This window comes from Lutjanus erythropterus, chromosome 17 (genome assembly GCF_056507025.1).
Source record: "Lutjanus erythropterus isolate fLutEry1 chromosome 17, fLutEry1.hap2, whole genome shotgun sequence".
NCBI lineage: Eukaryota > Metazoa > Chordata > Actinopteri > Lutjaniformes > Lutjanidae > Lutjanus > Lutjanus erythropterus.
The window spans coordinates 25,813,047-25,839,746 of record NC_139333.1 but is presented as its reverse complement, the minus strand read 5'-3'; the positions used below and the strand labels follow the sequence as shown (position 1 = coordinate 25,839,746).

The 26,700-nt window shown below is 40.2% G+C and overlaps 1 protein-coding gene and 1 long non-coding RNA gene across 2 annotated transcripts in view; one reads left to right on the top strand and one right to left on the bottom strand.

Annotated features, from left to right (window-relative positions):
• The window catches only part of LOC146312310 (ankyrin-3-like), a 150,170-nt gene that overhangs the window by 61,786 nt on the left and 61,684 nt on the right, over positions 1 to 26,700 (top strand). The window contains exons 8-25 of the mRNA XM_084740369.1: positions 1,858 to 1,956; positions 3,524 to 3,622; positions 4,729 to 4,827; positions 6,725 to 6,922; positions 9,455 to 9,553; positions 10,887 to 10,985; positions 13,116 to 13,214; positions 14,458 to 14,655; positions 16,834 to 16,932; positions 18,320 to 18,418; positions 18,957 to 19,154; positions 19,392 to 19,490; positions 19,721 to 19,819; positions 20,002 to 20,100; positions 20,342 to 20,437; positions 21,295 to 21,367; positions 21,785 to 21,844; positions 24,334 to 24,369. Coding sequence (XP_084596495.1) covers positions 1,858 to 1,956; positions 3,524 to 3,622; positions 4,729 to 4,827; positions 6,725 to 6,922; positions 9,455 to 9,553; positions 10,887 to 10,985; positions 13,116 to 13,214; positions 14,458 to 14,655; positions 16,834 to 16,932; positions 18,320 to 18,418; positions 18,957 to 19,154; positions 19,392 to 19,490; positions 19,721 to 19,819; positions 20,002 to 20,100; positions 20,342 to 20,437; positions 21,295 to 21,367; positions 21,785 to 21,844; positions 24,334 to 24,369 — 1,948 coding nt within the window. The remainder of the gene's footprint in view (positions 1 to 1,857; positions 1,957 to 3,523; positions 3,623 to 4,728; positions 4,828 to 6,724; positions 6,923 to 9,454; positions 9,554 to 10,886; positions 10,986 to 13,115; positions 13,215 to 14,457; positions 14,656 to 16,833; positions 16,933 to 18,319; positions 18,419 to 18,956; positions 19,155 to 19,391; positions 19,491 to 19,720; positions 19,820 to 20,001; positions 20,101 to 20,341; positions 20,438 to 21,294; positions 21,368 to 21,784; positions 21,845 to 24,333; positions 24,370 to 26,700) is intronic.
• On the bottom strand, positions 6,811 to 12,791 carry LOC146312311 (uncharacterized). The gene is made up of 3 exons (XR_014772163.1): positions 12,550 to 12,791; positions 8,690 to 8,777; positions 6,811 to 6,919 (listed from the first exon to the last, which is right to left on the bottom strand). It is a non-coding gene; the product is annotated as an uncharacterized LOC146312311 (long non-coding RNA).

The window sequence follows — 26,700 nt, the reverse complement described above, 5'->3', positions numbered from 1 at the left end:
TATCCCTTCTCTCCCTGTGACTTCTCTTTTTCCATCCAGAGTAGCAGCTTTCTTTTATGTGATCCTACTCAAGTTACAGCGATATTTGTGACATCTATCAACTAGAGAAAGAGCTTTCGTTCTTTGCACTGCTTGATTGATTGCTTTTGATGTGCATAGCCTTGAATTTTACTGTTATTCCAGTGTTGCTGCAAAATGCTAAAGTCTAAATGAACTTAGATTGAATCTGGTTGTGCATGTGACCATCTGTCTGTGAAAACTGAAGTGTTAGTAATGACTTCAGTGGAGCTTTAGCATGCTGACAGATTTTATTTAATAGATTTTTTTATTTTAGCAAACATGAACCTGACATTGTGCTGACTGCGCTTTGAGATAACGTTGATTACTGTCACTGTGCCCAGAAAGCTTTCAGTAGAACAGCTCTTTGATTTTCCTCCTGATTACATGATCAGTAGCATGCTGGCCTTGCCTGCTTGTTGCAAGAAAAAAATGAAAATCAACAAATAAATAAATAAACTTATTTGCTCAAGTTAAGACCAAGTTATCTAGAATAATTCAAGGATTCATGGATTTTTGTATTGCATGAATACTTTTCCAGTGAACTTGTGTTGGTTACAGGAGTGTGTCTTTAAAGCAGCCTTTTTAGAACAATGGACAGTCCGGATTTTCTGAAGTGGGGTTATATGCATTCATTTATTTAGTTTGTATATTACTTACATTAGATGCTGGTCAGCACGCCGCCAGTTTGGAGAAACAGCAGGAGCGATGTACTGCTGTGGACAGGGTCAGCAGCAAAAACATACTTTAGCCACCAAAAAAAAAATCAATGTCAGTTTAAGTGTGTGCTATATTTAGAATATTTTCACTGCTTTACTTTGCCATCAACCAGCCTTTTCTGATGGGAAAACGCCGTTATCTGTACCAACTAGCTCTGTCAAAAGCCACCAAACTCCATTAGCAAAATCAGTAATTTTACCTCGCAGAACACAGGAGTTGCAAGTCTACCGCTGCCTCAATCTGTTAGTTTGTTTGTGTTATTGTGTGACTTTAATGAGTCCAAACTAATTGTTTAATATGCTGAAGTCACACAATAACACTAACAAACTAACTGACTAAGGCAGCAGAAGACCAGCAAAACCCTTTGTTCTGCAAGGTAAAATTATTACTTTTATGCATGGAGTTTGGTTGGTTTGGAGAGTGATATTTGGCTTATGTAATGGTGGTTTCCCATTGGAAAAGGCTCTCCAATTGCAAAATAAAGTGGTGAAAATATTCTAAATATAGCAAACACTTAAACTGATATTGATTCTTTTAGCCGGCCAAAATATTTCTTCAAACTGGCCACATGCCAACCGCCATCTAATGGAGATAATACATTATGAATAAGAATCTCATACAACCCCACTTCAGAAAATCCAAACTATACCTTCAGATGCACGCTCACCTGCATGACTGTTTTTTGTATTTTGTTGTGAGATGAACGCAACCTCACAGAGGAGTAGATTTTTAAAGGAACTGAGACGAATACATAAATGGACGTTCCCCAGATTTGAGACCTTTGCATGGTTTTCATCTTTGACAGGAGCTTAACGTGCTTATGTTTGTTTATACTGTGAGTCTGTTCACTTCAGACATGAGCAGTGTCAGGCTGCGGTGCTGTTAAAACTAAGAAAGCAGAAATGTATTTTATCCTGCGCTCAAAGCACGTTTGGCTTCTGCTCTGTGCTTTGATAACCTGCTTTTTGGCCAACCGTTATGTGACGTCCCATCATGCTTTGCTCGTGGCTCATAATGAGAGACGTCTCATCCTCTGACTTTAACTGATTCTCTTGTTCCTCTGTCTCTCGTCCCTCTCAGAGCGGTTTCACTCCTCTCCATATCGCGGCTCACTACGGCAACATCAACGTAGCAACGCTCCTGCTGAACAGAGGGGCAGCTGTGGACTTCAAGGCGAGGGTGAGTACCTCGCTTCAAAGATAACAGACACACACACTCACCTTTGAAGTGAGAGCTGCAGCGAACTCTCACTCACTTCACAAGACTCTCATATGAGAGGACGTGACGGTACGTATGTGCTCATGTGTGTGCAGGAATCTAATACTGACTCCTGTAATCCTGCAGCTCTGCTTGTCACTCTGCTGGACGACACTCGCATGTGTCGTCTGTGTGCTACGTCATCCTATAGGCCGCAGAAATGCCGCTTTAAAGTGAGAATCTGTCACGTTTTATGTAGATGTTCGTGTAAATGTAGTCATAAATTCCTCTGTGCTGCTATACTGAAGAAAGCCGAGTCTTAATGCTGCAAAATCTGTTGTTCTTCCTGCATCCAGTGATGTCACAGTGATGTCACTGGTGTTAAGGAAGAACAACAGGATATTTCAGCTTTGATTTCTCCTCCTCTGAGTAGCCCCGGGATGCTACAGTTTTCGGGAGATTCTGCAGTGCTGTTTTCCTGTGAAACTCCAGCAGTGTTTTGTGAACTAAAAAAATAAACCCAGCCCTCGGGTGCCATGAGGGTGAGTGGATAATGACTGAATTTTCATTTTTGGGTGAGCTACCCCTTTAATGCTCATTCAAAGCTGTATGTACCACCACTTAAAACTCTTTTCGGCACCACTGCTTGCGCACAATGCATCCTGGTACATGTAGGCATTACCAATACACCTCGGGGAGCAGAACTCAGCTTTCTTGGTCGATATATCACACACCGTGCATTTTGCTAACATTAGGTTACTTACTTAATTACTGAAAAAAGAAGAATAAAAAGATGTATAGAAATATGTAAAATATGTGCATCATACTACAAAAATATTCCAACAGTATAAATAATAATGGTGAGAAATGAGATCTAAACACATTACATTGACACATTCACATCTATTTTAATCAGAAAATAGAAATGTGCAGAAACAGACCAACACACTGTTGGTTTTGGTATTTCATTGTGGGATTTTTTGACTTCCTGTAAAATCTAGACTAGCACAGCCATATCCTTAAACATTTAATGCACAAAAATATTGTGCGAATTATGCAGTTTGGTGACATTATTTCAAAGACATACTGGCAAAGAACACTCTGAAGCAGTCTGTTGTGGTACAGTTGATATAATGATAAAATAATCAGTAGATGAAGATACTGCTGGCTTCTAGAAGCTTCTCAGGAAGGACAGAGTGAAAACCAAGAGAGCAGGAACACAGTTTAACCAGAGCACTGTGCAGCTGAAGTTGCTAGAATGATTATATTCCTCTAGAGGGAGATATTTATCAATTTTCCTCCTGCACTGTCACATAGAGCCCATTTTCTCTCAATCAGTGAGCAAAATTGAGTCTGAAATGTGTTCTGCAGCTTCATTTTTAATATAAATGCGTTTACAAATTGTGTAATTTTGTGCACAATGTCAGAAATTTTCTTTCATCAGTTGGCAATAATGGACTAATAAACAGAGTTAGGTCCTTCTGTGTTGTGTTCCTGTTGTTTTACTGCAGCTGAATGATGAAATCACGCCTTTCTTGTTTTCCCTCAGAATGACATCACACCGCTGCACGTAGCGTCCAAACGTGGGAACAGCAACATGGTGCGACTGCTGCTGGAGAGAGGGGCCAAGATAGATGCACGGACCAAGGTAACACACAAATATTATTTTGACCCCCCCCCCTCCACATTTTGTAACACATGTTGGTATTTAAAAGGGTGTCCCACAAATTTATTACTGCAGTTAAAGTTGGGGGCTTTGAAAAGAAAGATTAGATAAAGAATATTCTAAATCAAAGCAGCGGGTGTTTCCCTTTTCATAATACTGCTAGAGAGTGTCAGCTTTAGTTCTTAAACTCAGACCTTGTGCATTTATCTTACAATACAGACAGATGTAGTGTCAACAGCAATTTGGGGATTTTCTCAACCTCAAGACAAACATGTAATCCTTCAGTTCAAATGAAATCACAAGTATCACCAAAATCCCCCCGCAGCTGTGTGGAAGTGTTTTGTCATTAACCCCTTCAGGGAGGAACACCGCTGGTGTCGGTCAGGGTTGTGCTAAAAGAGTGGCGTTCGTGTTTTTGATGAACGGTGAAGTGAATGGATCAGTGCTTAATCTCTGTGAACTGAAGTTTGAGGTAGCTCCCGGAGGAAAGGAAAAGTTCAAAACAGGATCTCGTCTTTGTCTGGCCTGGGCATAAATGAGCTCAGTTCGAGACCGATGTGACCATTTTCTCATACTTCTTAAATTCGGCTCCTGAGAAACAGCCTTTGTCTCATCTCAACCCGAGACTAATTCGAGCCCAATTTAAGATCTTAAAATGTTCTTTTTCACCTCACTGCACTGATCTTAAATTTGTCTTAAATAATCAGCTCTTGAATTTAAAGTCAGATCTAAAAGAAAACTTTTTTGTCTTAAATGAGATCTTAAATTCGTCTCAGTGGTCAAATTAAACTCTTGTTGCTCCATACTGTCGTCAGGGAGAAACCTCTGAGACACCTATGATTCAGCAAAAGATCTGCTTTTCTTTTGTTTGGCTTCTTTTTTCTCCTAATTTATGAGATCTTAGAAGAAACAGAAAGAGACCTCAGTGGGCTCAAAATAAGAATCTCATTTTTTTCTCATAAGACACAGAAATGGAAACAAACCTTTCCTTTGGGATCTTTGTGACAGCTCTGGTGTTGGTATGAAGTCCAAAGCTGGTCTTCAGCCTGAGGATCTCCTTCACCTCTGTGCACTGTTTGTTTTCTCAGGACGGTCTGACTCCTCTTCACTGTGGAGCCCGGAGTGGCCATGAGCAGGTGGTGGAGATGCTGCTGGACAGAGGAGCTCCGATACTGTCAAAGACCAAGGTGTGTCTTTATTTTCTGTTCTCTTCTGTTCCCTTCTATTTGTTCTGCCTCTCATTTCTTTTGCACCTTCTTCTTATGTCCCCGCCCCGGGGACGGCGTTTGCTGCGGGCGTTATGTTTTCAGGTTGTCTGTCTGTCACATTCTTGCCGATTTCTTTTAATTTGGCACAAAAGTCTGCTCGGACACAAGGACGAACTGATCAGGCTTTGGTGGTCAAAGGTCATTGTGACCTCACAAGACATAACTCAAGAATTCATACAGCAATTATGACAAAATTTCACATGAAAGGGATGACATCATAATGTTCTGCAAAAACACTTTTCTGGACATTATTCAACACCTTAATTCAGGAGTTTGTGATCATATTTCACATTTGGTTGGATACTGAACCGGTGACACTAATCTTGGGTTCTCACCTTGAACCTGTGGCGACTGTAAAGATCTTCTGTGCTGTCAGAATTTGAATCTGTAGCCTCTTTGCAGCAACATAATTCATATAATATCCCATGTAATGTACGCAATATAACTGACACATTGTAGTCAACAACAAGCTCATTGATTTTGCTGATGTTGAGCTTCAGGTGATTGTCGTTTGCACCATGTGATGAAGCTCTCTATCAGTCCTCTGTCCTCCTCTGTAAAAATAGTCTCTAACTGAAGGCAGCATGTTTCTTACAGGAAATCATTTACTGGAATGAGACACATCGATCTAGTTCCATTTAAACAAAAAGTACACTTAGGCCAATCCCGATTAAATCATGATTTAACTTTAATTTATGCTGCACCAAACTTCTTAAAATTAAGAAAGATTCAATTCTGTTGCGCCAAAACTTTAAATTTACGTATTATTTTTACATTTTGAGATGACTGAATATAAAATAAAAATAAAAATAATTCTCTGTTAAGCCATCATTAGCAGGCGAACTAGGCTAACCAACTTTTTAGCTAGCTAGCAAACAACATAACATTGTTGTCTTTTGTTTGGTTTTGTTGCTTCTTTTGTTTTGTGCTAGCTATTTTTCTTACTATAGGTCCCAACAGCGTTCTAAATTATGTTTTATTCATGTATTTATTTTAATTTGTGTAAAAAAAAGCCTCTCCATATTGATTAAATTGTTTAATTTTGGTTTAAATCACTACACTTGGATTTACTAAACTGAGATTAGTTTTTAAGAACCAACTTTTTAGCTAGCTAGCAAACAGTGTAATGTTTTGCTAACTTTTTAAGCTAGCTAGCAAATAAATAATTTTTTTGTTTTTTAGTCAGCTAGCAAACAATATAACTTTTTTGTTTGTTTTTGACCTTTCAGTCAACAAGAAAAAAAATTAACTTTTTAAAAAATTTTTAGCTAGCTAACAAACAGGTTTCATTTTTTATCTAGCTTGCAAACGATATAACATACCAGTGTTAAGGTTTTGCTAACTTTTTAGCTAGCAAGCAAACAGTGCACACCCTTGTTAAAGATTATAATTAATTATACTTCCTAAATCCTGGCAGCACTCAAATTTATTTTTTATTCTTTTATTTATGTTAATTTGGGTTAGCAAGAATCTCTATAGTGATTTGAATCTATTTCATTTTAGTTAACATTAGTTAAGATTAGTTTTTAATTGTGCAACACAGCTCTGCTTAATTTTAAATTTATTTATTTATTTTAAACCAAGTTGTGCTAAACTTGGATTAGAACCTAACCTTAGATTAAATTAATTAAAATCCTTCAAAGTCTTCACTCCATATATCTGGACAACATGGATGTAAACAGTAACTTGATTGGTTGGCAGAGGCGTAAACTCATAAGGTGGTAATTTTGCTTTTCACCAGCTGTGTGTCTCTGTGTCCCTCTTTATCTGCTTCGTCTGTTCTTACATGTTCTTGTTTCTCCCATCTTCCCTCCAGAACGGTTTGTCTCCCCTCCACATGGCGACGCAAGGCGACCACCTCAACTGTGTCCAGCTCCTGCTGCACCACGAGGTGCCTGTGGACGACGTGACCAACGACTACCTGACAGCGCTGCACGTGGCCGCCCACTGCGGGCACTACAAGGTGGCAAAGGTCATCGTGGACAAGAAGGCCAACCCCAACGCCAAGGCACTGGTGAGGATAAAAGGATGGAAAAAAAGTGAAGGAGGTGGATTATTGTGTTTTTTAAGTTTGTTTGTACACGTGTGTGTACTGTGTTCTGGCATGAGAGGAAGCCATTCACAGTATTTTCTGGTTTATTGAACAGATTTTTATTAGTAATGATAATTAAATTACAGATTTGTTTCAGCACTCAAGCAGACAGAACAGGATTTGCATTATATCTGTCTGTGTGTTTACCTCGGGCTGCTGCTGCTGCCTCTACTTCACTGGAGGAGAACATTCAGTCCACACTCGAGCCGTGTTTAAAGGAAATGTTACTTGCCGTGGGGACCTTAAAAGATAACTTTGGTATTTTTCAACACGGGCCCTATTCTCCCATGTTTTTGAGTCAAACCGCCGACCACCAGCTCTGTTTTGGTTGAACTAAACGAGTAATTCACCATGTCAGATGTGAGCAGATGTGTGGCTGTACACACCATTTCTTTTCTCTGATGTCCGACCTCCCTCTCACTCCTCTTCTGATATTTTCACATCTGAGGCTGTGAATTAAGGGTTTATTTCAATGAAACCTGTGTTGGTGATCGTTGGAACACTGGAAAGACGAGTCAAGACCGTTTTAGTGAGTTTTATTTTGTGTTTGTCGAGTTTGAATGAGGATGAAAATAACATTTGTTGTTTTTTATAATGGAGTCTGGTTGGTTTGGTGAGTGACGGCTGCAGCGCTCGCCATTATTCCTGGACTGATAACCACAAATGGGAAAATAGGCTCCAGGTTGAAAAACACCAAAATGACCCTTAAATAAATAAGTGACATGTTAAACTACCAGTACATTTACATAACAGGATGCATGTTGAGTATTCTTATAACCAGTAACATTTTATATTAAGGTGAATGTAATAAGTGAGTTAATAGATGATGCTTATTAACATTAATATGTGTTATTAAGACTGTATAAGTGTTAGAAACTTGTTAACAGTTAACAAACTGTTTAAGAACTTATTAAAAGCCTTTTGAGTGTCTTATAATTGTTTATAACAGCATTACAAACACATTTATTTAGGTAAACTCACCAAACTGTTCTGTCATTGTTAAATCTTTACTAAGCTTTTGTTGTTGCTTTATGTAAAATTTATACATATGTCATTATACAGTTATTAACAGTTAACTATAGATTTTTGGAGTACTATATCTAAAGTGTGAACAGTGCTTATTAAGGTTAATTAATCCTTTATTATGCAGTTATTAACAGTTAACTATGGGTTTTGGGAGTATTAGATCTAAAGTGTGAACAGAGCTTATTATGATTAATTAATACTTTATTATGCTCTTGTTAACAGTTACCCTTTTTTATTATTATTATTACTATTTTCAGCCCTTTTTCCTGCATAATGAAGTATGTAGAAATCTTAATAAAGCAACAACAAATCTCAGTAAAGGTTTAACAATGACATGATGATGGATAGGAAAGTTAGCTAAACTTAACAAATGTGTTTGTAATGCTGTTATAAACAGTTACAAGACACCCATAAGGTTTTTATCAACATTCGTAAACAGTCTACAACAAGTTTTTTATGAGTGTGCATAATTTTTTTTATACTATTTAGTCTCATTAACACATATTAATGATAAGAAGCATCTCATAATGACCTTATTAGACGCACCTTCATATAAAGTGAATATAAATTTAGGTATAAAATAGATGAATTTCTGCAGAGGTTGTGGCAGAGGAGCGTTTATGTGTTGCAGTCATGTGCTGATGATTTCATCTCCTAACTAACCGTCAATTTCTTTCTTCTTGTCAAGTCTTTAATCTTCTCTCGTCCTCTTTTCTTCCTTGCCTCCCTCATTATGTCTTCTTGTTTGATTCTGACGAAAAGAGAGAAATAAGGGACTTTCACTGGGGAGAAAACAAAACAGTAGCGAAAACACAGAGGAAATCGATGAAGGAAACAAGACAAGGAGACTTAAAGAGACTTTATAACCCCGGCCTGTGTCTTGGTGTAAGACAACCATCTCTGTTCTGTAATGGGAGAAGTCTGGGTGTGGTTAGAGCACTGGGACTTTATAGCCAGAGAGAATGAGAAGAGGGGAAAAAAAAGGACACGGAGAGGAAAATGAAGTCATAGGATTGAGCCAGAAACCTCAAAGTCAAGCGAGTAAGACATGGAGGGAGGGAGGGAAGGGGCAGAGTGTACATGTTGGCGAGAGACGAGTGAGTTGTAAAGAAAAGTATCTATTTCAGTGCAGCATACCTTTTATTTTATTTTTTTACAGCTTTAGAGTTGAGTCAATTATTTCCACACATGCTTGTCTGGTCTGCATGCAGAGGGGTTCAGAGAAAAAGTGAAAGAAAGAAAGAAAGAAAGAGGAGGGGGGAGAAAAGAAGGTTCCTTTCTCCACTCTTGTACTGTATTTTCCACCCGGCGTTCCAGATTTGACGTCCGCCAGCTCCGCGAGACCTGCAAAGCGGCGCACGAAGAGTCCCTGGACTATTTTTTCACTTGAAGATGTTTATATTTTTGCATTGATTTTGTGTGTCGTAGAATGGTTTCACTCCCCTGCACATCGCCTGCAAGAAAAACAGAGTCAAGGTGATGGAGCTGCTTCTGAAGCATGGAGCGTCTATACAGGCAGTCACTGAGGTCAGTGTGTGTGTGTGTGGAGTGCGTGAGTTGTTCTTGCACTCTGTGAACTTCTTGGAGCATCACTGGAGAGAGCAGGCAGGGTTAAAATTGTTCTTATAGTAGTGATAAGTAAGTAAACAATATATATAGAGTCATGTAACCATAATCCCTGACAATTATCACTTACGACCCACTAGAAGTGTGTCTGTTTCTGCAGCCTGTTTCCTTATGTTGTCTCATTAGTTTGCTGTGCTCAGGATGCTTTACCAATCCAAAACGCTGGTATCTGATGTCCTGGTATCGTTACCAACAGCTCAGACAAATCCTACCAATTCTACCTTTAATCAGAGTCGGCAAAAGTCCACACTTTTTACTTTTACTTTTACTCACATAAAAGTGAAAAAGTACAGGCTCTGAAATGTACTTGAAGAACAAAAGTGAAAATTAGCTAACTGATCCTCACCTTTTCTCTGTGGTCAAGTCTCCTTTACTGTCTATTTTTGTTAAGTCATTTTCATAATTGCTATGTAGTTTTTGTTTTGTTACATCTTTCAAGTTTTGTTACGTCTTTGTTGTTTTCGTCTTGTCTTTTATGTTGTTTTCGTCTCGTTACATCAGATGCATTAGAACTAAAGTCACGAGCCTGTTTTGAAAATGTAAGGAGTAGAAAGTGCAGATATTTGTGTTAAAATGTGGGGAGCAAAAATAGGTAAATACTAAAGTAAAGCACAGGCGCATGAAAAATCTACTTAGGTACAGTATTTGTAGTACTTGTATTTGTACTTAGTTACTTCCCACCTCCACCTTTAATTTAATTACTTCCTGCTTCTTTATACTTAAAAGTCCACCACATTTTATAGAGAAATACTGCACTTTTTACTCCACTACATTTATCTGACAACCGTAAAAAAAAAAAAAACATAATTAATAAAGGGTAAATTGATCTTTAGTTAATAGTTATTTAACAACTATTTAAATAATGTTTATAAATCATTCATGAATCATAAAAAACTGTTGTGGTCTGTACTAAACAAACTCAAATCAAACATTTGATCTTTATCCAAAATAAATAAATAAATAAATAAAATAAAACACTGCAGCTTCTGTGATTTAGATATTGCACTCGGTCATATTTCAATTTACTGTCCAGCCCTAATGTTGATGCATAGGTGATAATATTCCAATCATATGTCATTATAATAATTCTGCCAACAATATGTACATTGTGCTGATATTACTTTTTCTCCTGAAGTAATATGTTGAATGCAGGGCTGTTCCTTGTAACTTCATTGTATTTTGAAACAAAATTAATTAATTTCCCTCCTCCTCTGCGTGTCTCTTCTGTTTACAGTCCGGTCTGACTCCGATCCATGTTGCAGCGTTTATGGGACACGACAACATCGTCCACCAGCTAATCAACCACGGGGCTTCACCAAACACGAGCAATGTGGTGAGTTCAGCATGATGTTCCTGATTTCTGTTTCTTCTTTTGTGCCATACGTCCGTGCAATGATCTGGTGTTTGGCATGAGTTTCAGCTCATCATTTAGATGTCCAGTGTTATGCTGAAAAAAGCATCACTGCAGGAGAAACGCACCTCCTATCAGTGGGAGATAGAAGGAGGTGCATTTTCCAGCGGGCTGGTTTGCCATAAACAGCACCCCCTAACGTGGGATGCGTTTTATGGCAAGGGTGCTTTTTCTGGAACAACACTGGCCACAACTTTACTGTTTCTGGTTCACTCTATTTAGTATTTTTTATATTGTTGTATTGGTACGTCCTCCTGGAATGACAGAAAGTGAAATCTGCCGTCATCGATGCAGACGGCAGTGAAATCTGTCCAACCACGACTTAACTGTTTTGGTTCGGTCTCAACCCCCTCATAGTCTTGTTTTCCTCTGCAGCAGGCAGATGTTTTCAGTCAAAAAACTCTATAAACCAATTTTACATCACCTGTTCAGAATCAAACAGCAGACAGTTAGAGAGACGGGCTCGGGGAGGATTTAGCAGCTAAAGAGCAAGATATTTCCCTCAGGAGTTGTTAAAGACCAAAAACAGAGCTAAAAGAGAGTAGATATTGGACTTATATTTCCAGGGTGGCCACAAACACTCCAAATGAATGAAATGTTTGCTAGCAAGGTCACTGTATCAACCTATAACAAATCAACCATGCTTTGCGTGATTTAAGGCTTCTTCCTGAAAGTCAAGGATTTGAATCATCAGTCAGAAACCCCTCAGTTGACTGAGATTCTTCCAGTCGTGCATGTTTTTTTTTCTGTGTAAGTCAGTGTGCATAGCAGTAACAGGATAAAATGCATAAAATGGATAACATGTCAATGAGGAATTATAAATAACGGGAATCATAGCGGCCGCACTGGCAAAAATCCTAGTGAGCTGAAACGAGTGATTGGTAAACAAGTTTCAGTTCTTGTTTTTTAGCTACATCATTGTACAGTGTAACTGCATGGCAGGCTGCAGCTCAGTGCACCCCAGTGCACTGCAGAGCGTGCAGGACAGGTGTCTGCAAACATTATGGAAAGGATCCTTACAGTAAGATGCCTTTTGTTTAATCAGAAATAGCTGTTTTATTGCTCTCGCCAAACCCACCAGATTCCCTCTGAAAAACTATAATTTTTTTTCAACAGAAACAAAATAAAACGTCCTGGCTCTTATCTCCGCGGTTCCAACAATCGCCACCTCTGGGTTGGCGAAATAAATTCTTAATTCATGGCATGAAGGAGCGCAGAGCTTGCAGTGCAGACGTCGCCAGCGACCGGGGAGAGCAGCTCTACTGTGCGCTGGGATTTTATAACTGCAAATTACAGAAGGGCGCATGCTTTCACTTTCTTTACATGTGTTGTTTCCGCTGCCCCCTAGTGGCTAAAAAAATCTGTTTTTGCGTTTTTACATTGTTATACTGGTAATTCTTCCACCCCTGATATCTGGGTCCTGAAACAGGACATTTCTCAGAGAGAGACAGATGTTCTCCAGCATAGAAAGTGACTTCATGCCAACCTGCATTAGCTTGTAGAAAACTGAGCGACCTCCAGTTCGTTTCATCGTTGGATCAGACAGCGATGGAAACCTCTGTAGTTCAGGAAGGAGGGGAGAAAGTCTATTACTGCCATGTGTATGAAAGGAAAGGACCTCTCACTCTCATCTTGTCCATCAACACACTTCTGTAGGAAAAAGAGAAAGAGAGAAATAGGCGGGAGAAAGAGTTGAAAGAGAAGAACGGAGTAATGAGGAAAGAGAGGGGGGGGGGGGGAGAGGGGAAAGAGTACTGCACAGTCAACTCTTCAACCCCAAGTATTTGGTCGCCCACGCCGTGTCTGTGGCCAGGTTACCGTAGAAACGGAGCATTATGGGACGTCATTATGGTGAGTTGGGTGTGGAGAGAAAGGGGGTCTCTCTCTCTCTCTCTCTCTCTTTCTTTCTCTCCTTTTCCGCCTCCCTTTCTCTTCAGCAAGTTTCTACAAATTTTTTGTTTGTGTTCATGAGGAAGGAGGGCAGAGAAGAATCAAAACTTTGGAATAATTATCAGTCCCTCTTTCTTGTGTGTGTGTGTGTGTGTGTTCCAGAGGGGGGAGACAGCTCTCCACATGGCAGCGAGGGCAGGACAGTCAAACGTGGTCCGGTATCTGATCCAGAACGGAGCACGAGTCGATGCCACGGCCAAGGTAGACCACGTGTGACATGCAGACAAAAACTCATCCTTTTGAACAGAAAACACACTGAACTCATTCAGCCAACGCTTTTCTGTGTGCGTGTGTGTGTGAGAGTATTTATGCATGCAGTAATGAATGTGCGGTTGTGTCTTTGCACATGTCTAATTACTGAGTGACTACAGTACAGAATCATTCCTCTTGTTTCCAATTTGAGGGTTTGTCCTCTATGGCGGTGTATCAGGACCATAAGGGGGGAAAAAAACAAAAGAGCAGAGTCAGGGAAGTTTTTTCTTGTAAATTTACAGATTTAAATCTGGAAGATTCTGAAATCTTCCTCAGAATATTACCCCCCTTTCTTGGCTCTGTATTTTATTTAATCTACAATATGCCGTCATAGTAATATTCCAAGTAAAAACTCTGAGATTAAAGTCATAAATTCACAAGAAAAACTTGGACATTCTCTGAGATTAAAGTGGTAAATTTACAAGAAAAAAACACATTCAGGAGGAAAAAACCTGAATAGTTTTTTTCATGTAAATTTATTATTTTTTCCTCGGAAATATACGACTTTAATCTCAGAAATTCTGCTTTTTTTCTCGGAAGACTACCTCCCTTTCTCGGCTGTGTAAATTATTTTGCTTTTTGTCATTTTTTTACCCACAAAGGACCTGTTTCTTCATCAGTAATATTCCACGTAAAAGATCAGAACTTCTGGGATTAAAGTTGGAAATTTAGAAGAAAAAAACTTGGATATTTTCTGAGATGATAGTAAACTCAAATGTTCTCTGAGATTATGAAGTCATTTTTTTCTTGTAAAATGTAGAGAATATCCAAGTACTTTCTCATAGCTTTGTGTCTATTCTCTACAATTAAGTTGTGAATTTCAAGAAAAAAACTGTTTTTTAAAAAAGCACTATATTTCTGAGTTTTTTTTAATGATAAATTTGTGACTTTGATCTCAGAGTGTTAAGAAATATTCATGTTTTTTTCTTTCCAACTTTAATTGTCTAATATTTATAATAATTTCAAATGCAACAAGAATCTACATTTTTTCCTTTTTTCGAATTGACCTACTCTGTAAAATAATGTCTGACTTAATTTAAAAATAATACACTGGCAAATCCACTACTTGTTATGTTAGACAAAGAATCAAGTCTCAGACATAAATCGTTTTCAAAATGCATAAAAATTAAGCAAATGAGCAGTGAATTTCTTTCTCAGCTGCTGTTGTTGTTTGTTTGTTTTTTGTCACCAGGACGACCAGACTCCGCTGCACATCTCCAGCCGTCTTGGTAAACAGGACATCGTCCACCAGCTGCTGGCAAACGGAGCGTGCCCAGATGCCACCACCAGCTCTGGATACACACCTTTACACCTGGCCGCCAGGGAGGGACACAGAGACGTGGCCGCGGCGCTGCTGGACCAAGGAGCGAGTCTGGGCATTATTACCAAGGTAATACGAAGAAAATGGGATGTGTGGAGATGCATACTTCTCAGTTTTTGGTTGTTTTGGTAGCTGAGGATCGATAAAAAGTACAATACCTGTAGTGTAAAAGAAATAGGGCGAAAACAATCACACCGGCAGGCTGAAGGAGGCTGAAGGAGGCTGTGCTGAGCAGTCTGGGGTAGTTAACAGTTGCAGAGCTGCTACATGAGGCAGATTTTGCATACTCGATGTTTTGCTGCTGCCCAGCCTTACAGGGACTGTGGGACTGAGGAACATGAGTTGGAGTTGACTGTCTGCCAGCGGGAGAGTTAAGTCAGAAGAACTACGCTGCTCCTGGAGAGGCTGTCTTTGTGCATTACTCATTTCATAACATCCATTTAAACTGTAACAGAGTGTTTGATGGCCACAGTTTCAACGCTGAGGAAAGTCCCTAAAATCTAAATAGAGTCAAACAGAGGAGATGATTGCAGCTCATTTTCAGCCATGAGCGAATTTAGAGGAGACAAAGAAAAGACTCCTCTGTATGTGTTGCTTTCTAAATCTCTGCAGGTCCTTTAGGTTGTCACCAGCTAGGAGCCGTTGAATCGGCATATGATTAGGAAAAAAAAACTCTGATTCTTGCATTTTCTTTTTGTTGAATCGTGAACAGTTGTTTGTGTGACGGCTGCTAATGATTGCTGATGAAATGCTAACAAACAAGTCTGCAGCCATACAAGCTGCACTGTCTGCATGCCTTAAAGGGACAGTTCACGCCAAAATGCATATTTTTCCCCTGGACTGTAGTGCTAATTATTCATCTGGATTGTTTTGTTGTGAGTTGCAGAGATGTCTGCCTTCAATACAATGGAACTAGATGGCCCTCGCCTCGTGGTGCTGAAAGAACCAAAAACAGGCATTTGAAAAATTGAAAGCCAGAGTCTCTTTGCAAAAATCACGACCCGGTTACTCAAGATAATCCACAGACCTTATTGTGAGTCTCATGTAGGCGCTATTTTCTATTAGAACAAAAGTAGTTCCTGCTTAACATGGCAGACCATGTCCACCACCTTAGTTTAGCATATTTGGATGCTAGCATTTGCTTATTAGCAATAAGTTCATCTGACTCACCAGATAGAGACTGTGGACCTGCCAACGGCCGTCTGTTTCAGGCAACATTTTTCTCTACCCTCCTGCTGTCAGCCTGTTACCATCTTTCAAGTCCCTGTTGCTATGGGAAACAACAACAGCAACCTCTGAGCTATCAACCTGCATGCTGAAAACATCAAATTACCCCAACTCTTACTCGTACTTGCCAACCTGTAGATCTCAACCAAAAAAGTTTCAGAGATTCTGTTTGCTGCAATGAAAATTGATGCGGCAGATTTTACAAAATGCCTGCACTTTTCCTTTAAAACTTTCCTTAAGAAAGAAGAAGGAATTCTTCTTCCCACAGAGTCTGGTCTGGTGTAGCTGTACCTTTGTCCTTTTGGAAACAGTTGACCTTTGGGGTCACAGGATGTATACATGCTGTGCAGTACCAAGCAGTGCCAGACTGTGGCAATGAAAAGGGAAAAGAGGTGTGAAAATTTGTCATAAATCATGAGAAATACAGGAAATTTTTAATCTTGGCAGGAAACAGGGAGAGGGTAATGAAAAGCAGGAGTCTCCTGGAAAAATTGAGTGTGCCCTTACCTTAACATAAACAAGCTAGCAGCTGTTACCTTTTCTTTTGCTGGTATTTAGTACAGAAAGCATACAGTTTTAGTTCATTCTCATCCATCCGTCCACCTCCTCCATAGATACGGATTCATACTGTCAAACTTCAGGGGTCTTGAAGCAGGAAGCTCGTCTGGATTCTGTCAAGTCTCATAAAAGTTAGTCAGGGTTCTGTGTTGCCTCACAGCTGAAGAATCTGATGTAACACACACACAACACACATCCTATCTCCACACTCTGAGCCCTTATTTTGTTTCATCACTTTAAAGCACCAGATAATCAGTTTCTCATGTCGTCATGATACAACCCTGCAAATGGCTCAATTATAAGTGATTAAACACATATGGTTCCACAGAGCAGCCATGTACAGAAAATAAGAACTCTATCTATTAACTGAAGTATTATAACAGCCATGATACATTAGTAAATTAGATCTTTTGTAATAAATTTATCTAAATACTCTTTTTATGTCATTGTGTTTCTCTCCAGAAGGGCTTCACTCCTTTGCACGTTGCTGCAAAGTACGGCAAGATCGAGGTCGCAAACCTGCTGCTGCAGAAAAACGCTCCGCCTGATGCTGCTGGGAAGGTAACGCATGTTTCAGCACTGGTGTGTTTTAAACCCTTGTTTACACCTGATATGAACACGTGTCCTGAGTGATCGGATCACCCGTGTGTAGATCTGAGCGCAGGTGTGAATGCATCAAAGACGTACTGGACAGCCTCCATTCAGAGGTGGTTTGGGTCTCCTGTGGCCACTGTTCTTCCAGCAGTGTGTACATGTCCTCTAAGACCTTCATATGGTTCACTGTAATGCAGATGACATATTTGGGCTTTATTACCTGCCATGATAAGCAGCAGGTGTTTGTGAACACACTGTTCTTTCACCGTTGAGCTAATGACTGCAACATCGCCAAACTCCACTGAAAAATTGTACAATTTTGAGAGTTGTTGAACGTCATGTAAATTGGGCAAATGCTATACATTAAAGGAGAAAAATCTGTAATATATTTACTGTAATCTATTATAAAATCACCACGATATGACATCAGAGATAAAGAAACATGCTAAATTTAAATACTTGCTTCTCTGACAACAACACTACAGCCGTGGCGCCCCCCCTTTTTTATTATTCTGGGCCAAAGTAACTTTCTGTTTGTTTGTTTGAGTTCAAATTAATGCCGAATGTTTGTCGAATGAGTACGTGTCTGTTTATGAGGCATAACAAATCATTAATAATCTTTTAGAGGATGCAGATGTTTATAACAGTTAAACTGAGCAGTTTGTTAATGGAGTTTGGCAGGCAGCGACACAGACAGTCACTGAACTCAGTCCAGAGTGTGTATTTTTGCAGCAGAGGGCTTTTGTTTTCAGGGTAATGGGCTTCAGCTGACAGTGGAGGACTCGTTGTCGCTTGTTAAATTACGATGTTGTGCTCATCTTGCGCTCCTGCAGCCTGCCTGAGCTTCCTCGAGTCTGGGGAGGAGGCGGGCGAGGGGAAAACAACTCATGTCAACCACAGACTGTATATTAAATAGGATTTCAACCTGTTTAATATACAGTTTGTGGCTCCAACTTATTTTTGCATATAATGTTGCTGCATATTGTTCAACACATATGTTATTTCTTTTGTTGTTTAAAAGAACATTTTGTCCGTTAGTCTCAGCGTGTTGGCTGCTACCATTAGCCCACCCAGGACACATTAATGACATGTTAGTACCAGGTGTAAACAGGCTCCTAGAGAACAGCAGTCCAAGAGGGACAAAAAGAGACAGTATGTGAGCTCCCACTTGAAGAACAGGTCATAATTAATTTGTCCTCATTCTTGTATCTAACTCACACACATCACTTCGGCTCTACATGTTTGTTTTGTTGCTACACTTGAAGCTTCCACAGTATCCTCTTCATCACCTCTGTTCACTGCGCTGTTCTGTCTGTATATCACCATCTAACTATGGTTGTGTGTGTGTGTTCAGAGTGGACTAACTCCACTGCATGTGGCAGCGCACTATGATAACCAGAAGGTGGCGCTGCTCCTGCTCAACCAGGGAGCTTCACCGCATGCTGCTGCAAAGGTAAGAGTCGGACCGACGTGGTCCGAATGTCGAGCGTTTCCTGATGCACTGATGCACCGAAACCTCCCTCTGTCTCTCTCTCCCTCTTTCTGTTTGGCTCTGGGTGAAAGCAGCCTGACCTAGTTTCAGTCACCCACATAGTGAAGCGGCCGAGCGAAGCTTTGTGATTGGCTGATCGGAGCCCCGTTCCACTCTAACAGCATCTATCCAGAAAGAGCTGCCACTGAAATGAGCCAGGCCCCAATGACTCTTGTTCCCTGATAGAATATTGAACAAGTTAGAGTTATTTTCAGGCAATGACCCCACATGAGACAAGAAGTTTAGCTAATGTTTTTACATCTGTGTTCTCCTAGAAAAGATCAAATTTCTCCTTCGCAGATCAGCCCAGAATTTCTAATCTACCTGACAGCTTCTCTTGTCTTATTTTGATAAAATGATGGCTAATGATGGATAACTGTAGAATTAGATTGAGAATATTTTGTATTTTGACGGGGTTCTGCAAACAAAGAGTCAACCTTCTGTGTTTTTCTGTACCCAGAACGGTTACACGCCGCTCCACATCGCAGCTAAGAAGAATCAGATGGAGATAACCACCACGTTACTGGAGTACGGCGCCTCCACCAACACTGTAACACGCCAGGGAATCACTCCCCTGCATCTCGCGGCGCAGGAAGGCAACGTGGACATAGTGACGCTGCTGCTGGCTCGAGACGCTCCAATAAACATGGGCAACAAGGTACGAGGTATCATGACGAGCGGTTTCGAATAAGGACAGTGCACGTTTAAGCCCCGCCCACACCAGAGAGGAAAACAATCCATGGCTCTCCACTGAGTTGTACTGCACTTGGTTCATTATTGTGGAAGAGATTTTTTTTTAGTACTGATGCTTAATGAGACACTCAACTTTAATATCATATGTGCATTTTTGCTATTTCAAATTAAAGGCTTGACCTGTCTCTCTTTCCGTCCTCAGTCTGGTCTGACTCCGCTCCACCTGGCTGCCCAGGAGGATAAAGTCAACGTTGCCGAGGTCCTAGTCAACCAGGGAGCTACTGTAGACCCTGAGACAAAGGTGACTTCTTGTCTTGGGGCTCCACTGCTCATCGTTTGAGTAATTTATCAAGCAAATATTCACTGTTTCCAGACTCTCAAATGAGAGGATTTACTTGTTTTATACCATAGTTAATTGAATATGTTTCGTACTGAACCAAACAATCTGAGAACGTCACCCTGGGCGTTGGGTTCGTCCCAGTAACCGCAGTTGCTGATTATCTCTTTGCAAATAATTTTCTGTATCATCAGCTTGGATACACTCCTCTCCATGTGGCCTGTCACTATGGTAACGTGAAGATGGTCAACTTCCTGCTGAAAAATCAGGCGAAGGTCAACGCGAAGACCAAGGTAACCATTAGCTGTGCCTTTATTCCTGTTCTTCCTTTTATTTCTGCGTGCAGAGGACATTCGAGCGGTTGCATATTTTCTCACAGTGTGCTGTATATTCCCCGTGTGTCAGTGGGCGTGGAATAAATGTATTTTGTTTGTTTTCTCGCCATGACCTTTCTCTGTGTTTCCCTCCTCTGCAGAACGGTTACACGCCTCTCCATCAGGCCGCGCAGCAGGGACACACACACATCATCAACCTGCTGCTGCATCATGGAGCGTCACCCAACGAACTCACTGCTGTTAGTGCACACACACACACACACACACACAATCACACACACACACACACACACACACTGAGATAAATACTACAAACACTCCAAATATTTTAATTTTGGCTGCATCTGTTCTCTATTTTTCAAATTCTACAAAAATAATCAAATCGAATAGTCTCCACACAGTTAAAAAATCAACCAACCAATCAGTCATCTCTTTTGTTTTTATTTTATTTATTTATTTATTTTTTTCTTTTTTGTCCAGAATGGGAACAGCGCTCTGTCCATCGCCAGGAGGCTCGGCTACATCTCTGTGGTTGACACACTCAAAGTGGTCACAGAGGAAACTCTGACCACTCAGGTGCGTACATAAATATATATTTTTTGAGAGTGTGTGCGTCGACTGAAATGTATAGTTTCTTCAAACCGTTCTCTTTTATGATATTAAACAAACAAGTTTTTCCTTTTTAAATAGTGAACTTCAGCCTTTATTCTTTTTCTTATCATTCTTCAACACTATTGTTTTAAAGAAAGGTCTTAATTCCTACTTTTCGCAGTTATTACAAGTATATTTTATCATATTTTATGGAGACGTCCTGCTAATCTGCTCTCTAAATTTGCTGTTGGTGCTTAGCCGTTCGATTCTTTTTTAAAATAACTGAAACGTCTTGTGTATACTTGAGTCTACAACCACAAAGACGCCAGGTTGTGACCCACTGACTGTGGGTTTTGTAGTCCTTTAATGGGTGCCGTGATGGATTGCAGTCCTTGCTGCAGCCATTGGGGGGGATGTATCTCCCCTCTCATGGCATGACAGTGTTAATATTTTACAGTTATATTTTTAACAGCTTTTTTAGTTTGTATATTCAGATGTAGAAGAAATACGTGCTGCTGAGATTTTCTTTTTAGTAGAAACATTTTTTTCTGTTAAGCCTCTGTCATTGATACTCAAGACTTCCTTCAATAAAGCTTCATGTTAAAAGCCTCCCAGTGGCTCAAAGTGCACAATTCTTCTCTTTCTTGGAAGGTTTTTAGTCTTAAACATCTGCAGCAAGCGTTGAATTATGTTAATGGTGCTTTAATGCTGCTGCCCTCTTTGTTTTATACCCAAACTTTATGTGTTCATGGTGGCCATTATGTGAAAAAATTGAAGACTTCTACGTTCTGACTGTGTTGTTTGCACCTTTATTAATGTCCATTCATGTCTCCGTTCAACAGACTGTGATAGAGAAGCACAAGATGAACGTCCCAGAGACCATGAATGAGGTGTTGGACATGTCCGACGATGAAGGTAAGGACTCGCTCTGCAGCTTATCGATGTGTAAAAATGTGTCGGTCACAGAGTCCTGGGCGATGGCCGGAGTCTATAAAATGTCAGGTTGAGTCATAATTGGCTTTTGGGCTGGAATAGGATCCCAGCGCTGCTCTCATGGTTGCCAAATTTCTCCTTTGTTGTCATGGTAACAGTTATTTTGTTGTTGCTGATGAGTAATTCAGGTGAAAAAAGCCAGCATTGTTTTCTTTTCATCCTTAACTTTGATCATTTTACTTCATTATTTGACATTTAAGATGATTTAAGTCACTGAAAATGTACAATAATCACTTTGTTGTTCTTTCTTTGCTTATGATTTTGTTCTGCATATGATTTTTCCATATTTTTTGGTTCCCTTTTCTCTCTCTAACGCTCTCCTCCATCCCGATCACACAGTCTGTAAAGCCAATGTCCCCGAAATGATCACAGAGGACTATATATCTGATGTGGAAGAAGGTATTTTTTCATCTTTCTTTGTTTTCTTTTGTCCTATAAATCCTCATTTCTTTTCTGTTCCTAACATTTCCTATCTTTTTATGTTTCATTTATCCCTTTTTCTAGTAATGTCAGTATTTATATGTACTTTATTTAATTGAAAGTAGTAAAATACCCTGATAGAGGTGCGTTCTTCAACCCTCCTGCTGCACATGTGCGATACACTCGACTGTACTTCAGTGCTTCCAGCTGCTGTGTCCCTCCTCGCCTCTCTCACGCTGTGCTGTTGTAAAAAAAAAAAAACCTCCAGTAGTTTAATGCATCAAAATGCAGGAAATATGTCTTTTTCGCCTGGTTGCCATGCCAACTGTCTGCATATGGCGTTGCGGAGTGTGCAACAGATTTCTTTTCACGGCGTGGAGTAGACGGCGCATACACACACACACACACACACACACACACACACACACACACACACACTCGACCCTTTGTCTTCAGAGGCTTGTCAGTGACGCTTCCATTGTAGTTTCACGCGTTCGGGGCCAAAGCAAACATGGTGTCAGCTGCTGGAGTGTGTGCGTGTGCGTGTGTGTGTGTCTTTGTGTGTTTACTTTGTGTGTCTCTTTTCTCATGGTTTCTGGTACAAAAAAAATGGCTGAACTTGAACTCTTTACTCAAGCAGGATTGATTTATGGAGATATTTCAGAGTCAATAGTTTGCTTCATTTTCATTCTGCCCCGCGGTGTTTTAGTTAAACAGCCCATGTTGATGGTAAAGAATAGCCGGCTTTCATTTTTAGGTTGTCACATGTTTCCTGCCTTCTGCAGTTCCCACTTTTTATAGCTGTTAAATGCCACAGCCTGCGGAAATCCACGATTGAAACACTTTATTTCCGGCAGTAGTTAAACGTGTGTGTACACATGTCATGAGGTTACCAGGTGTTCTATTGTTTCTACTGGTCAGAGAAAACTTCTGCTGCTGTCATTTATGTATGACACAGTATATATGCACTATAACTTCATCATGGACGGACATCCTTAGGTCTTTTTCTTCAGTTAAAGTTGTTATACCACAGTGTAAAAACAAGAGACAAGCAAAGGAAGGGAGAAATTTATGAAAGTAATCAAATTTTAAAAAAAGATTTTGCCTTAACAGCCACCAAATACTATAAAAATATTAGGATAATCATTCAAAATTTTACTTAGGTAAAGTGTTAGCATTAAGTGCTGTACTTAAAGGGATAGTTCACCCTAAAATCAAAAAGGTCTGCAGCCATGCTAGTAGCAATGTGAATCTGTGTATACTTGCATACCGTAAAAGGCCAATTCACCCCAAAATCCAAAATACGTATTTTTCCTCCGGCTGTAGTGTTGTTTATTCATCTATGCTGTGTCAGTGTGACTTGCAGAGTTTTGGAGATATCAGCTGTAGAGATATCTGGCACAACGCGGTGTTGCTCCAAGCGCCAGAACAATTCACTTGAAAAATTCAAAACCACCGTCTTTTTCCAAACATCATGATCCGGTTGCTCAAAATAATCCACAGACCTTGTTGTTGAGCAGTTTTGTGTACTTTCTTTCTGCAGTATAATCAACCAGAACCGTCTTCTTTCTAATAGATAAAATAAAATTAATGTAACATTTACTGATTTTTATGAGCCATTGATTAACTGCAGTGCTTCAGAACCCAGGTGTACGTGTATGCATCTTACTGTCTGGACAAATGCTGCGCCACTGACTTTACACCAGGTTTTTGTTGTTCAAAAGCACAGTCGCTCTCTGCTGCTTCAAGATAGTGACAACAACACACCTGACCGCACCTCATTTTAAGACCAACACACCCGTGGGCGCACCGATGGGTGCAGGTACATTTGCTACCTGCACAACGTGAGCTCTGGGCAAATGGGAAAATGACAACTGTGTCGGCCAGAAAATAGTATAATGACAACTGCGTTGCGCTGTGCGCCTCTTTGTGCCAGGCAGAAGGTGGAGCCCTGTGTCTTTGTAAAATTGTAAGGATCACTGTTGAGTCCAGCCTCTTTTAATTCACGCAGTTAATTCACAGTTTCCGCTCTTAATGCAGCCATGTTGCAGGATGTTTTGCTGCTCAGTCCAACTGAGGGGGCGTGTCTAGGTGGGAATGTGACACCAGCGCAAACCCTCAATAAAGCAGTAATTAGTAAAGTAAAATAGAACAGTACTTAAGTAAATGTACTGTACTTAGTTACATTCCACACCACAACATAGAGCTTTTTATAAAACGTCCTGCACAGGAAGTCATAAAATGTGAAGGTCCATGCCAAGAATTACAGCTCTTTGCCTGAATATTTAGGTGGCTGCATAGTGACTGTCTTTAGATGTGGAGAAAAAAGAAGTCAGAGTGGAAAAAAGAAAAGGTGCGAGTGATGAGTTGAGAAAGAGAACGGAAAAACAGAAATTTTACATGCAGCCTTATGTCTCAGACGCTGATACGCTGACGCTGAAGGTGTATGTCTGCTTTTGTTTGAACAGAGATGGATGTTGGAAATATCTGCATCAGCTATTCCTGTAAGTGAAAAAGAAATTCACTGTAACTAACTCCAATAACCAGCCTGAAGTGGTGCAGCTAAACTGACGTGACTAAACTCTGCGTGTGCGATGTCTTACAGCGTATGTACAGTATGTTTATGTTTGCTCTCATGCCGAATTTGTTGTTGTTTGTGTTGTAGAGCTTTAGTCGAGTGTCCATCTTTCATTCCTGATCTAAAAATATCTTAGGTGTAACTCTAGGCACACACACACACACACACACACACACACACACACACACACACACACACACACACACACACTCATAAGTCCACATACCAGCTGAGTAACAGCAATGATTAACATCTCCAATAACACTGATCTAAATCAGGACGACCCACAAACCCTGTGCAATCCTTTGTAAACTGTTGCGGGTTTTCCATAGAGTTTTTCCGTAGTTGTCGAGCCCGGATATAAAATATGATTCATGAGATAACTTCACTTCACTTCAATTTATTAGGCAATAACATAATCATAACTTAGTTTCCCACTTATTCCAATATTTAACGTCGTTAATAATCTGTTTCCAGTGTTTTTTAAGGCAAAGATTCAAAATCTGTCATGCGTTTTCATGCCTGTGTTTGGTTTTGGTGTTTCAGATTTTAAATATAACCCCTGCGTTTTAAAACAAACCAAAGCAGCACCGATAATAAGACGGTTCCCTGCTCATTTGGCAAAAGACAAATAGTTGTCACATTCATGAGTACTATGTGTAGCGAATTGTTCTCCTGCACTAGAGTTAAAAAAAGAAAATTAAAATTATTATCACACTAGAAGTGACGATATCCACGAGCTGTTAGACGAGCGACGCACAGACGTCAACTGAAAGATACAGAGAGGAAGGTGAAGTCGTGTGGGAGCATATTGCCAGCAGAGAATTTGTACTATGTAGGAGATTGACAGATAAACAAGCAGACAAGACACAGAGAGGACTGGTTCCCAACCTGGGGGTCATGACCCCTAATAGGAGTTAAGGAGAGTTGTGAGGCCTTTAAAAAAATGACAGAAGACCTTTGGGATCTAACAATACGCTGAATATTACATAGCTGCAGTACTGCAGCACTGGATTATGACAATTATTTTATTTTATTTTATTTTTATTTTGTAAAAGAGCTGCTGCACTGTTTTTGTTTCATTCATGCCGATGTTTTTTGGCACATGGTGAGATCACGGTTGGCTACTTTTAACAGCAAAGGAAGGAAAAGCTGGACAAACTAATAAACCAAACAACGAACACAAAACACTCAGTCTGTTATTAATCAGCTATTAAATTAAACTGCATCTATTTCAATATTTGAGTCATTTTAAAATTCTCTGATTTCAGCCTCTTAAATGTGAATATTTTTTGGTTTCTTCATTCCTGTCTGACAGTAAACTGAATATTTCTGAGTTGTGGACAAAACAAGGTCCTTGAGGCTGTTATCTCTAACATTTATCACCATTTTTGGACATTTTTTGAAAAAAAATTCCCTGATTAATCAATGATGAAAATAATAAGTTGCAGCCCTAAAATTACTACATCAGGATAAAGAATTCTGCCATATTTTAGGTAATCCAAAAGTAATGGAAAGTAATGAAGTTACATTACTTAAATATTGTGATACTTGGATTAGAGGTAGAGTTTAGAGAGTTTAGATGTTGGTCTGAGTCACACACCCACTTACTATTTCTGTCCTGCAGTGAGCTCGAGGTGTCTGCTCTGAAACTATCTCCCTCTCACTCACACACACACACAAACACACACACACACACACACACTGGATAATCCCAGAGCAGGGTGGGTAGGCGGGAGAAAGCTGATCTGTTTGTGCGAGCGCCGGCCGGGCTGCGAAAGAGAGATAGACAGTAAGAGCAGGAGCGACAGAGCGACAACAGAGTTGAAGGAGTTGTGCAAAGTTAGTTCAGGGTGAAATCCTGCAAACTGGACTGAATGAAGTGCTTCAAGGCAGGAGGTGAGTCTCTGTCGCTCGGGCTGAAATGAGGATAGTGGGGTTGTGTTGGGGGGGGGGGGTGATCCTGGAGAATGAGCTGGAATGTCGCCAGATGGGGTCTGCAAAGTGTATATGTGTGTGTGAATGTGTGTGTGTGTGTGTGAGGGAGAGAGTTTAGGGGGAGGGGTGCTGTAGCAGCAGGGGACGAGGGGACAGGAGGGTGGTGGGTGGGGTTGTGGAGGGGGGGTCCTCCGGTGCTTTGTGGCTGCTGGAATGCCTTCCTTTTCTTTCTCTTTGCTCCTCCGCCTGCATGCACTTGCTCCCCTTCTCCTCCCTTCATAACTCCTCCTCTCCTCCCTTCTCTCTTTCAACTCTGCGG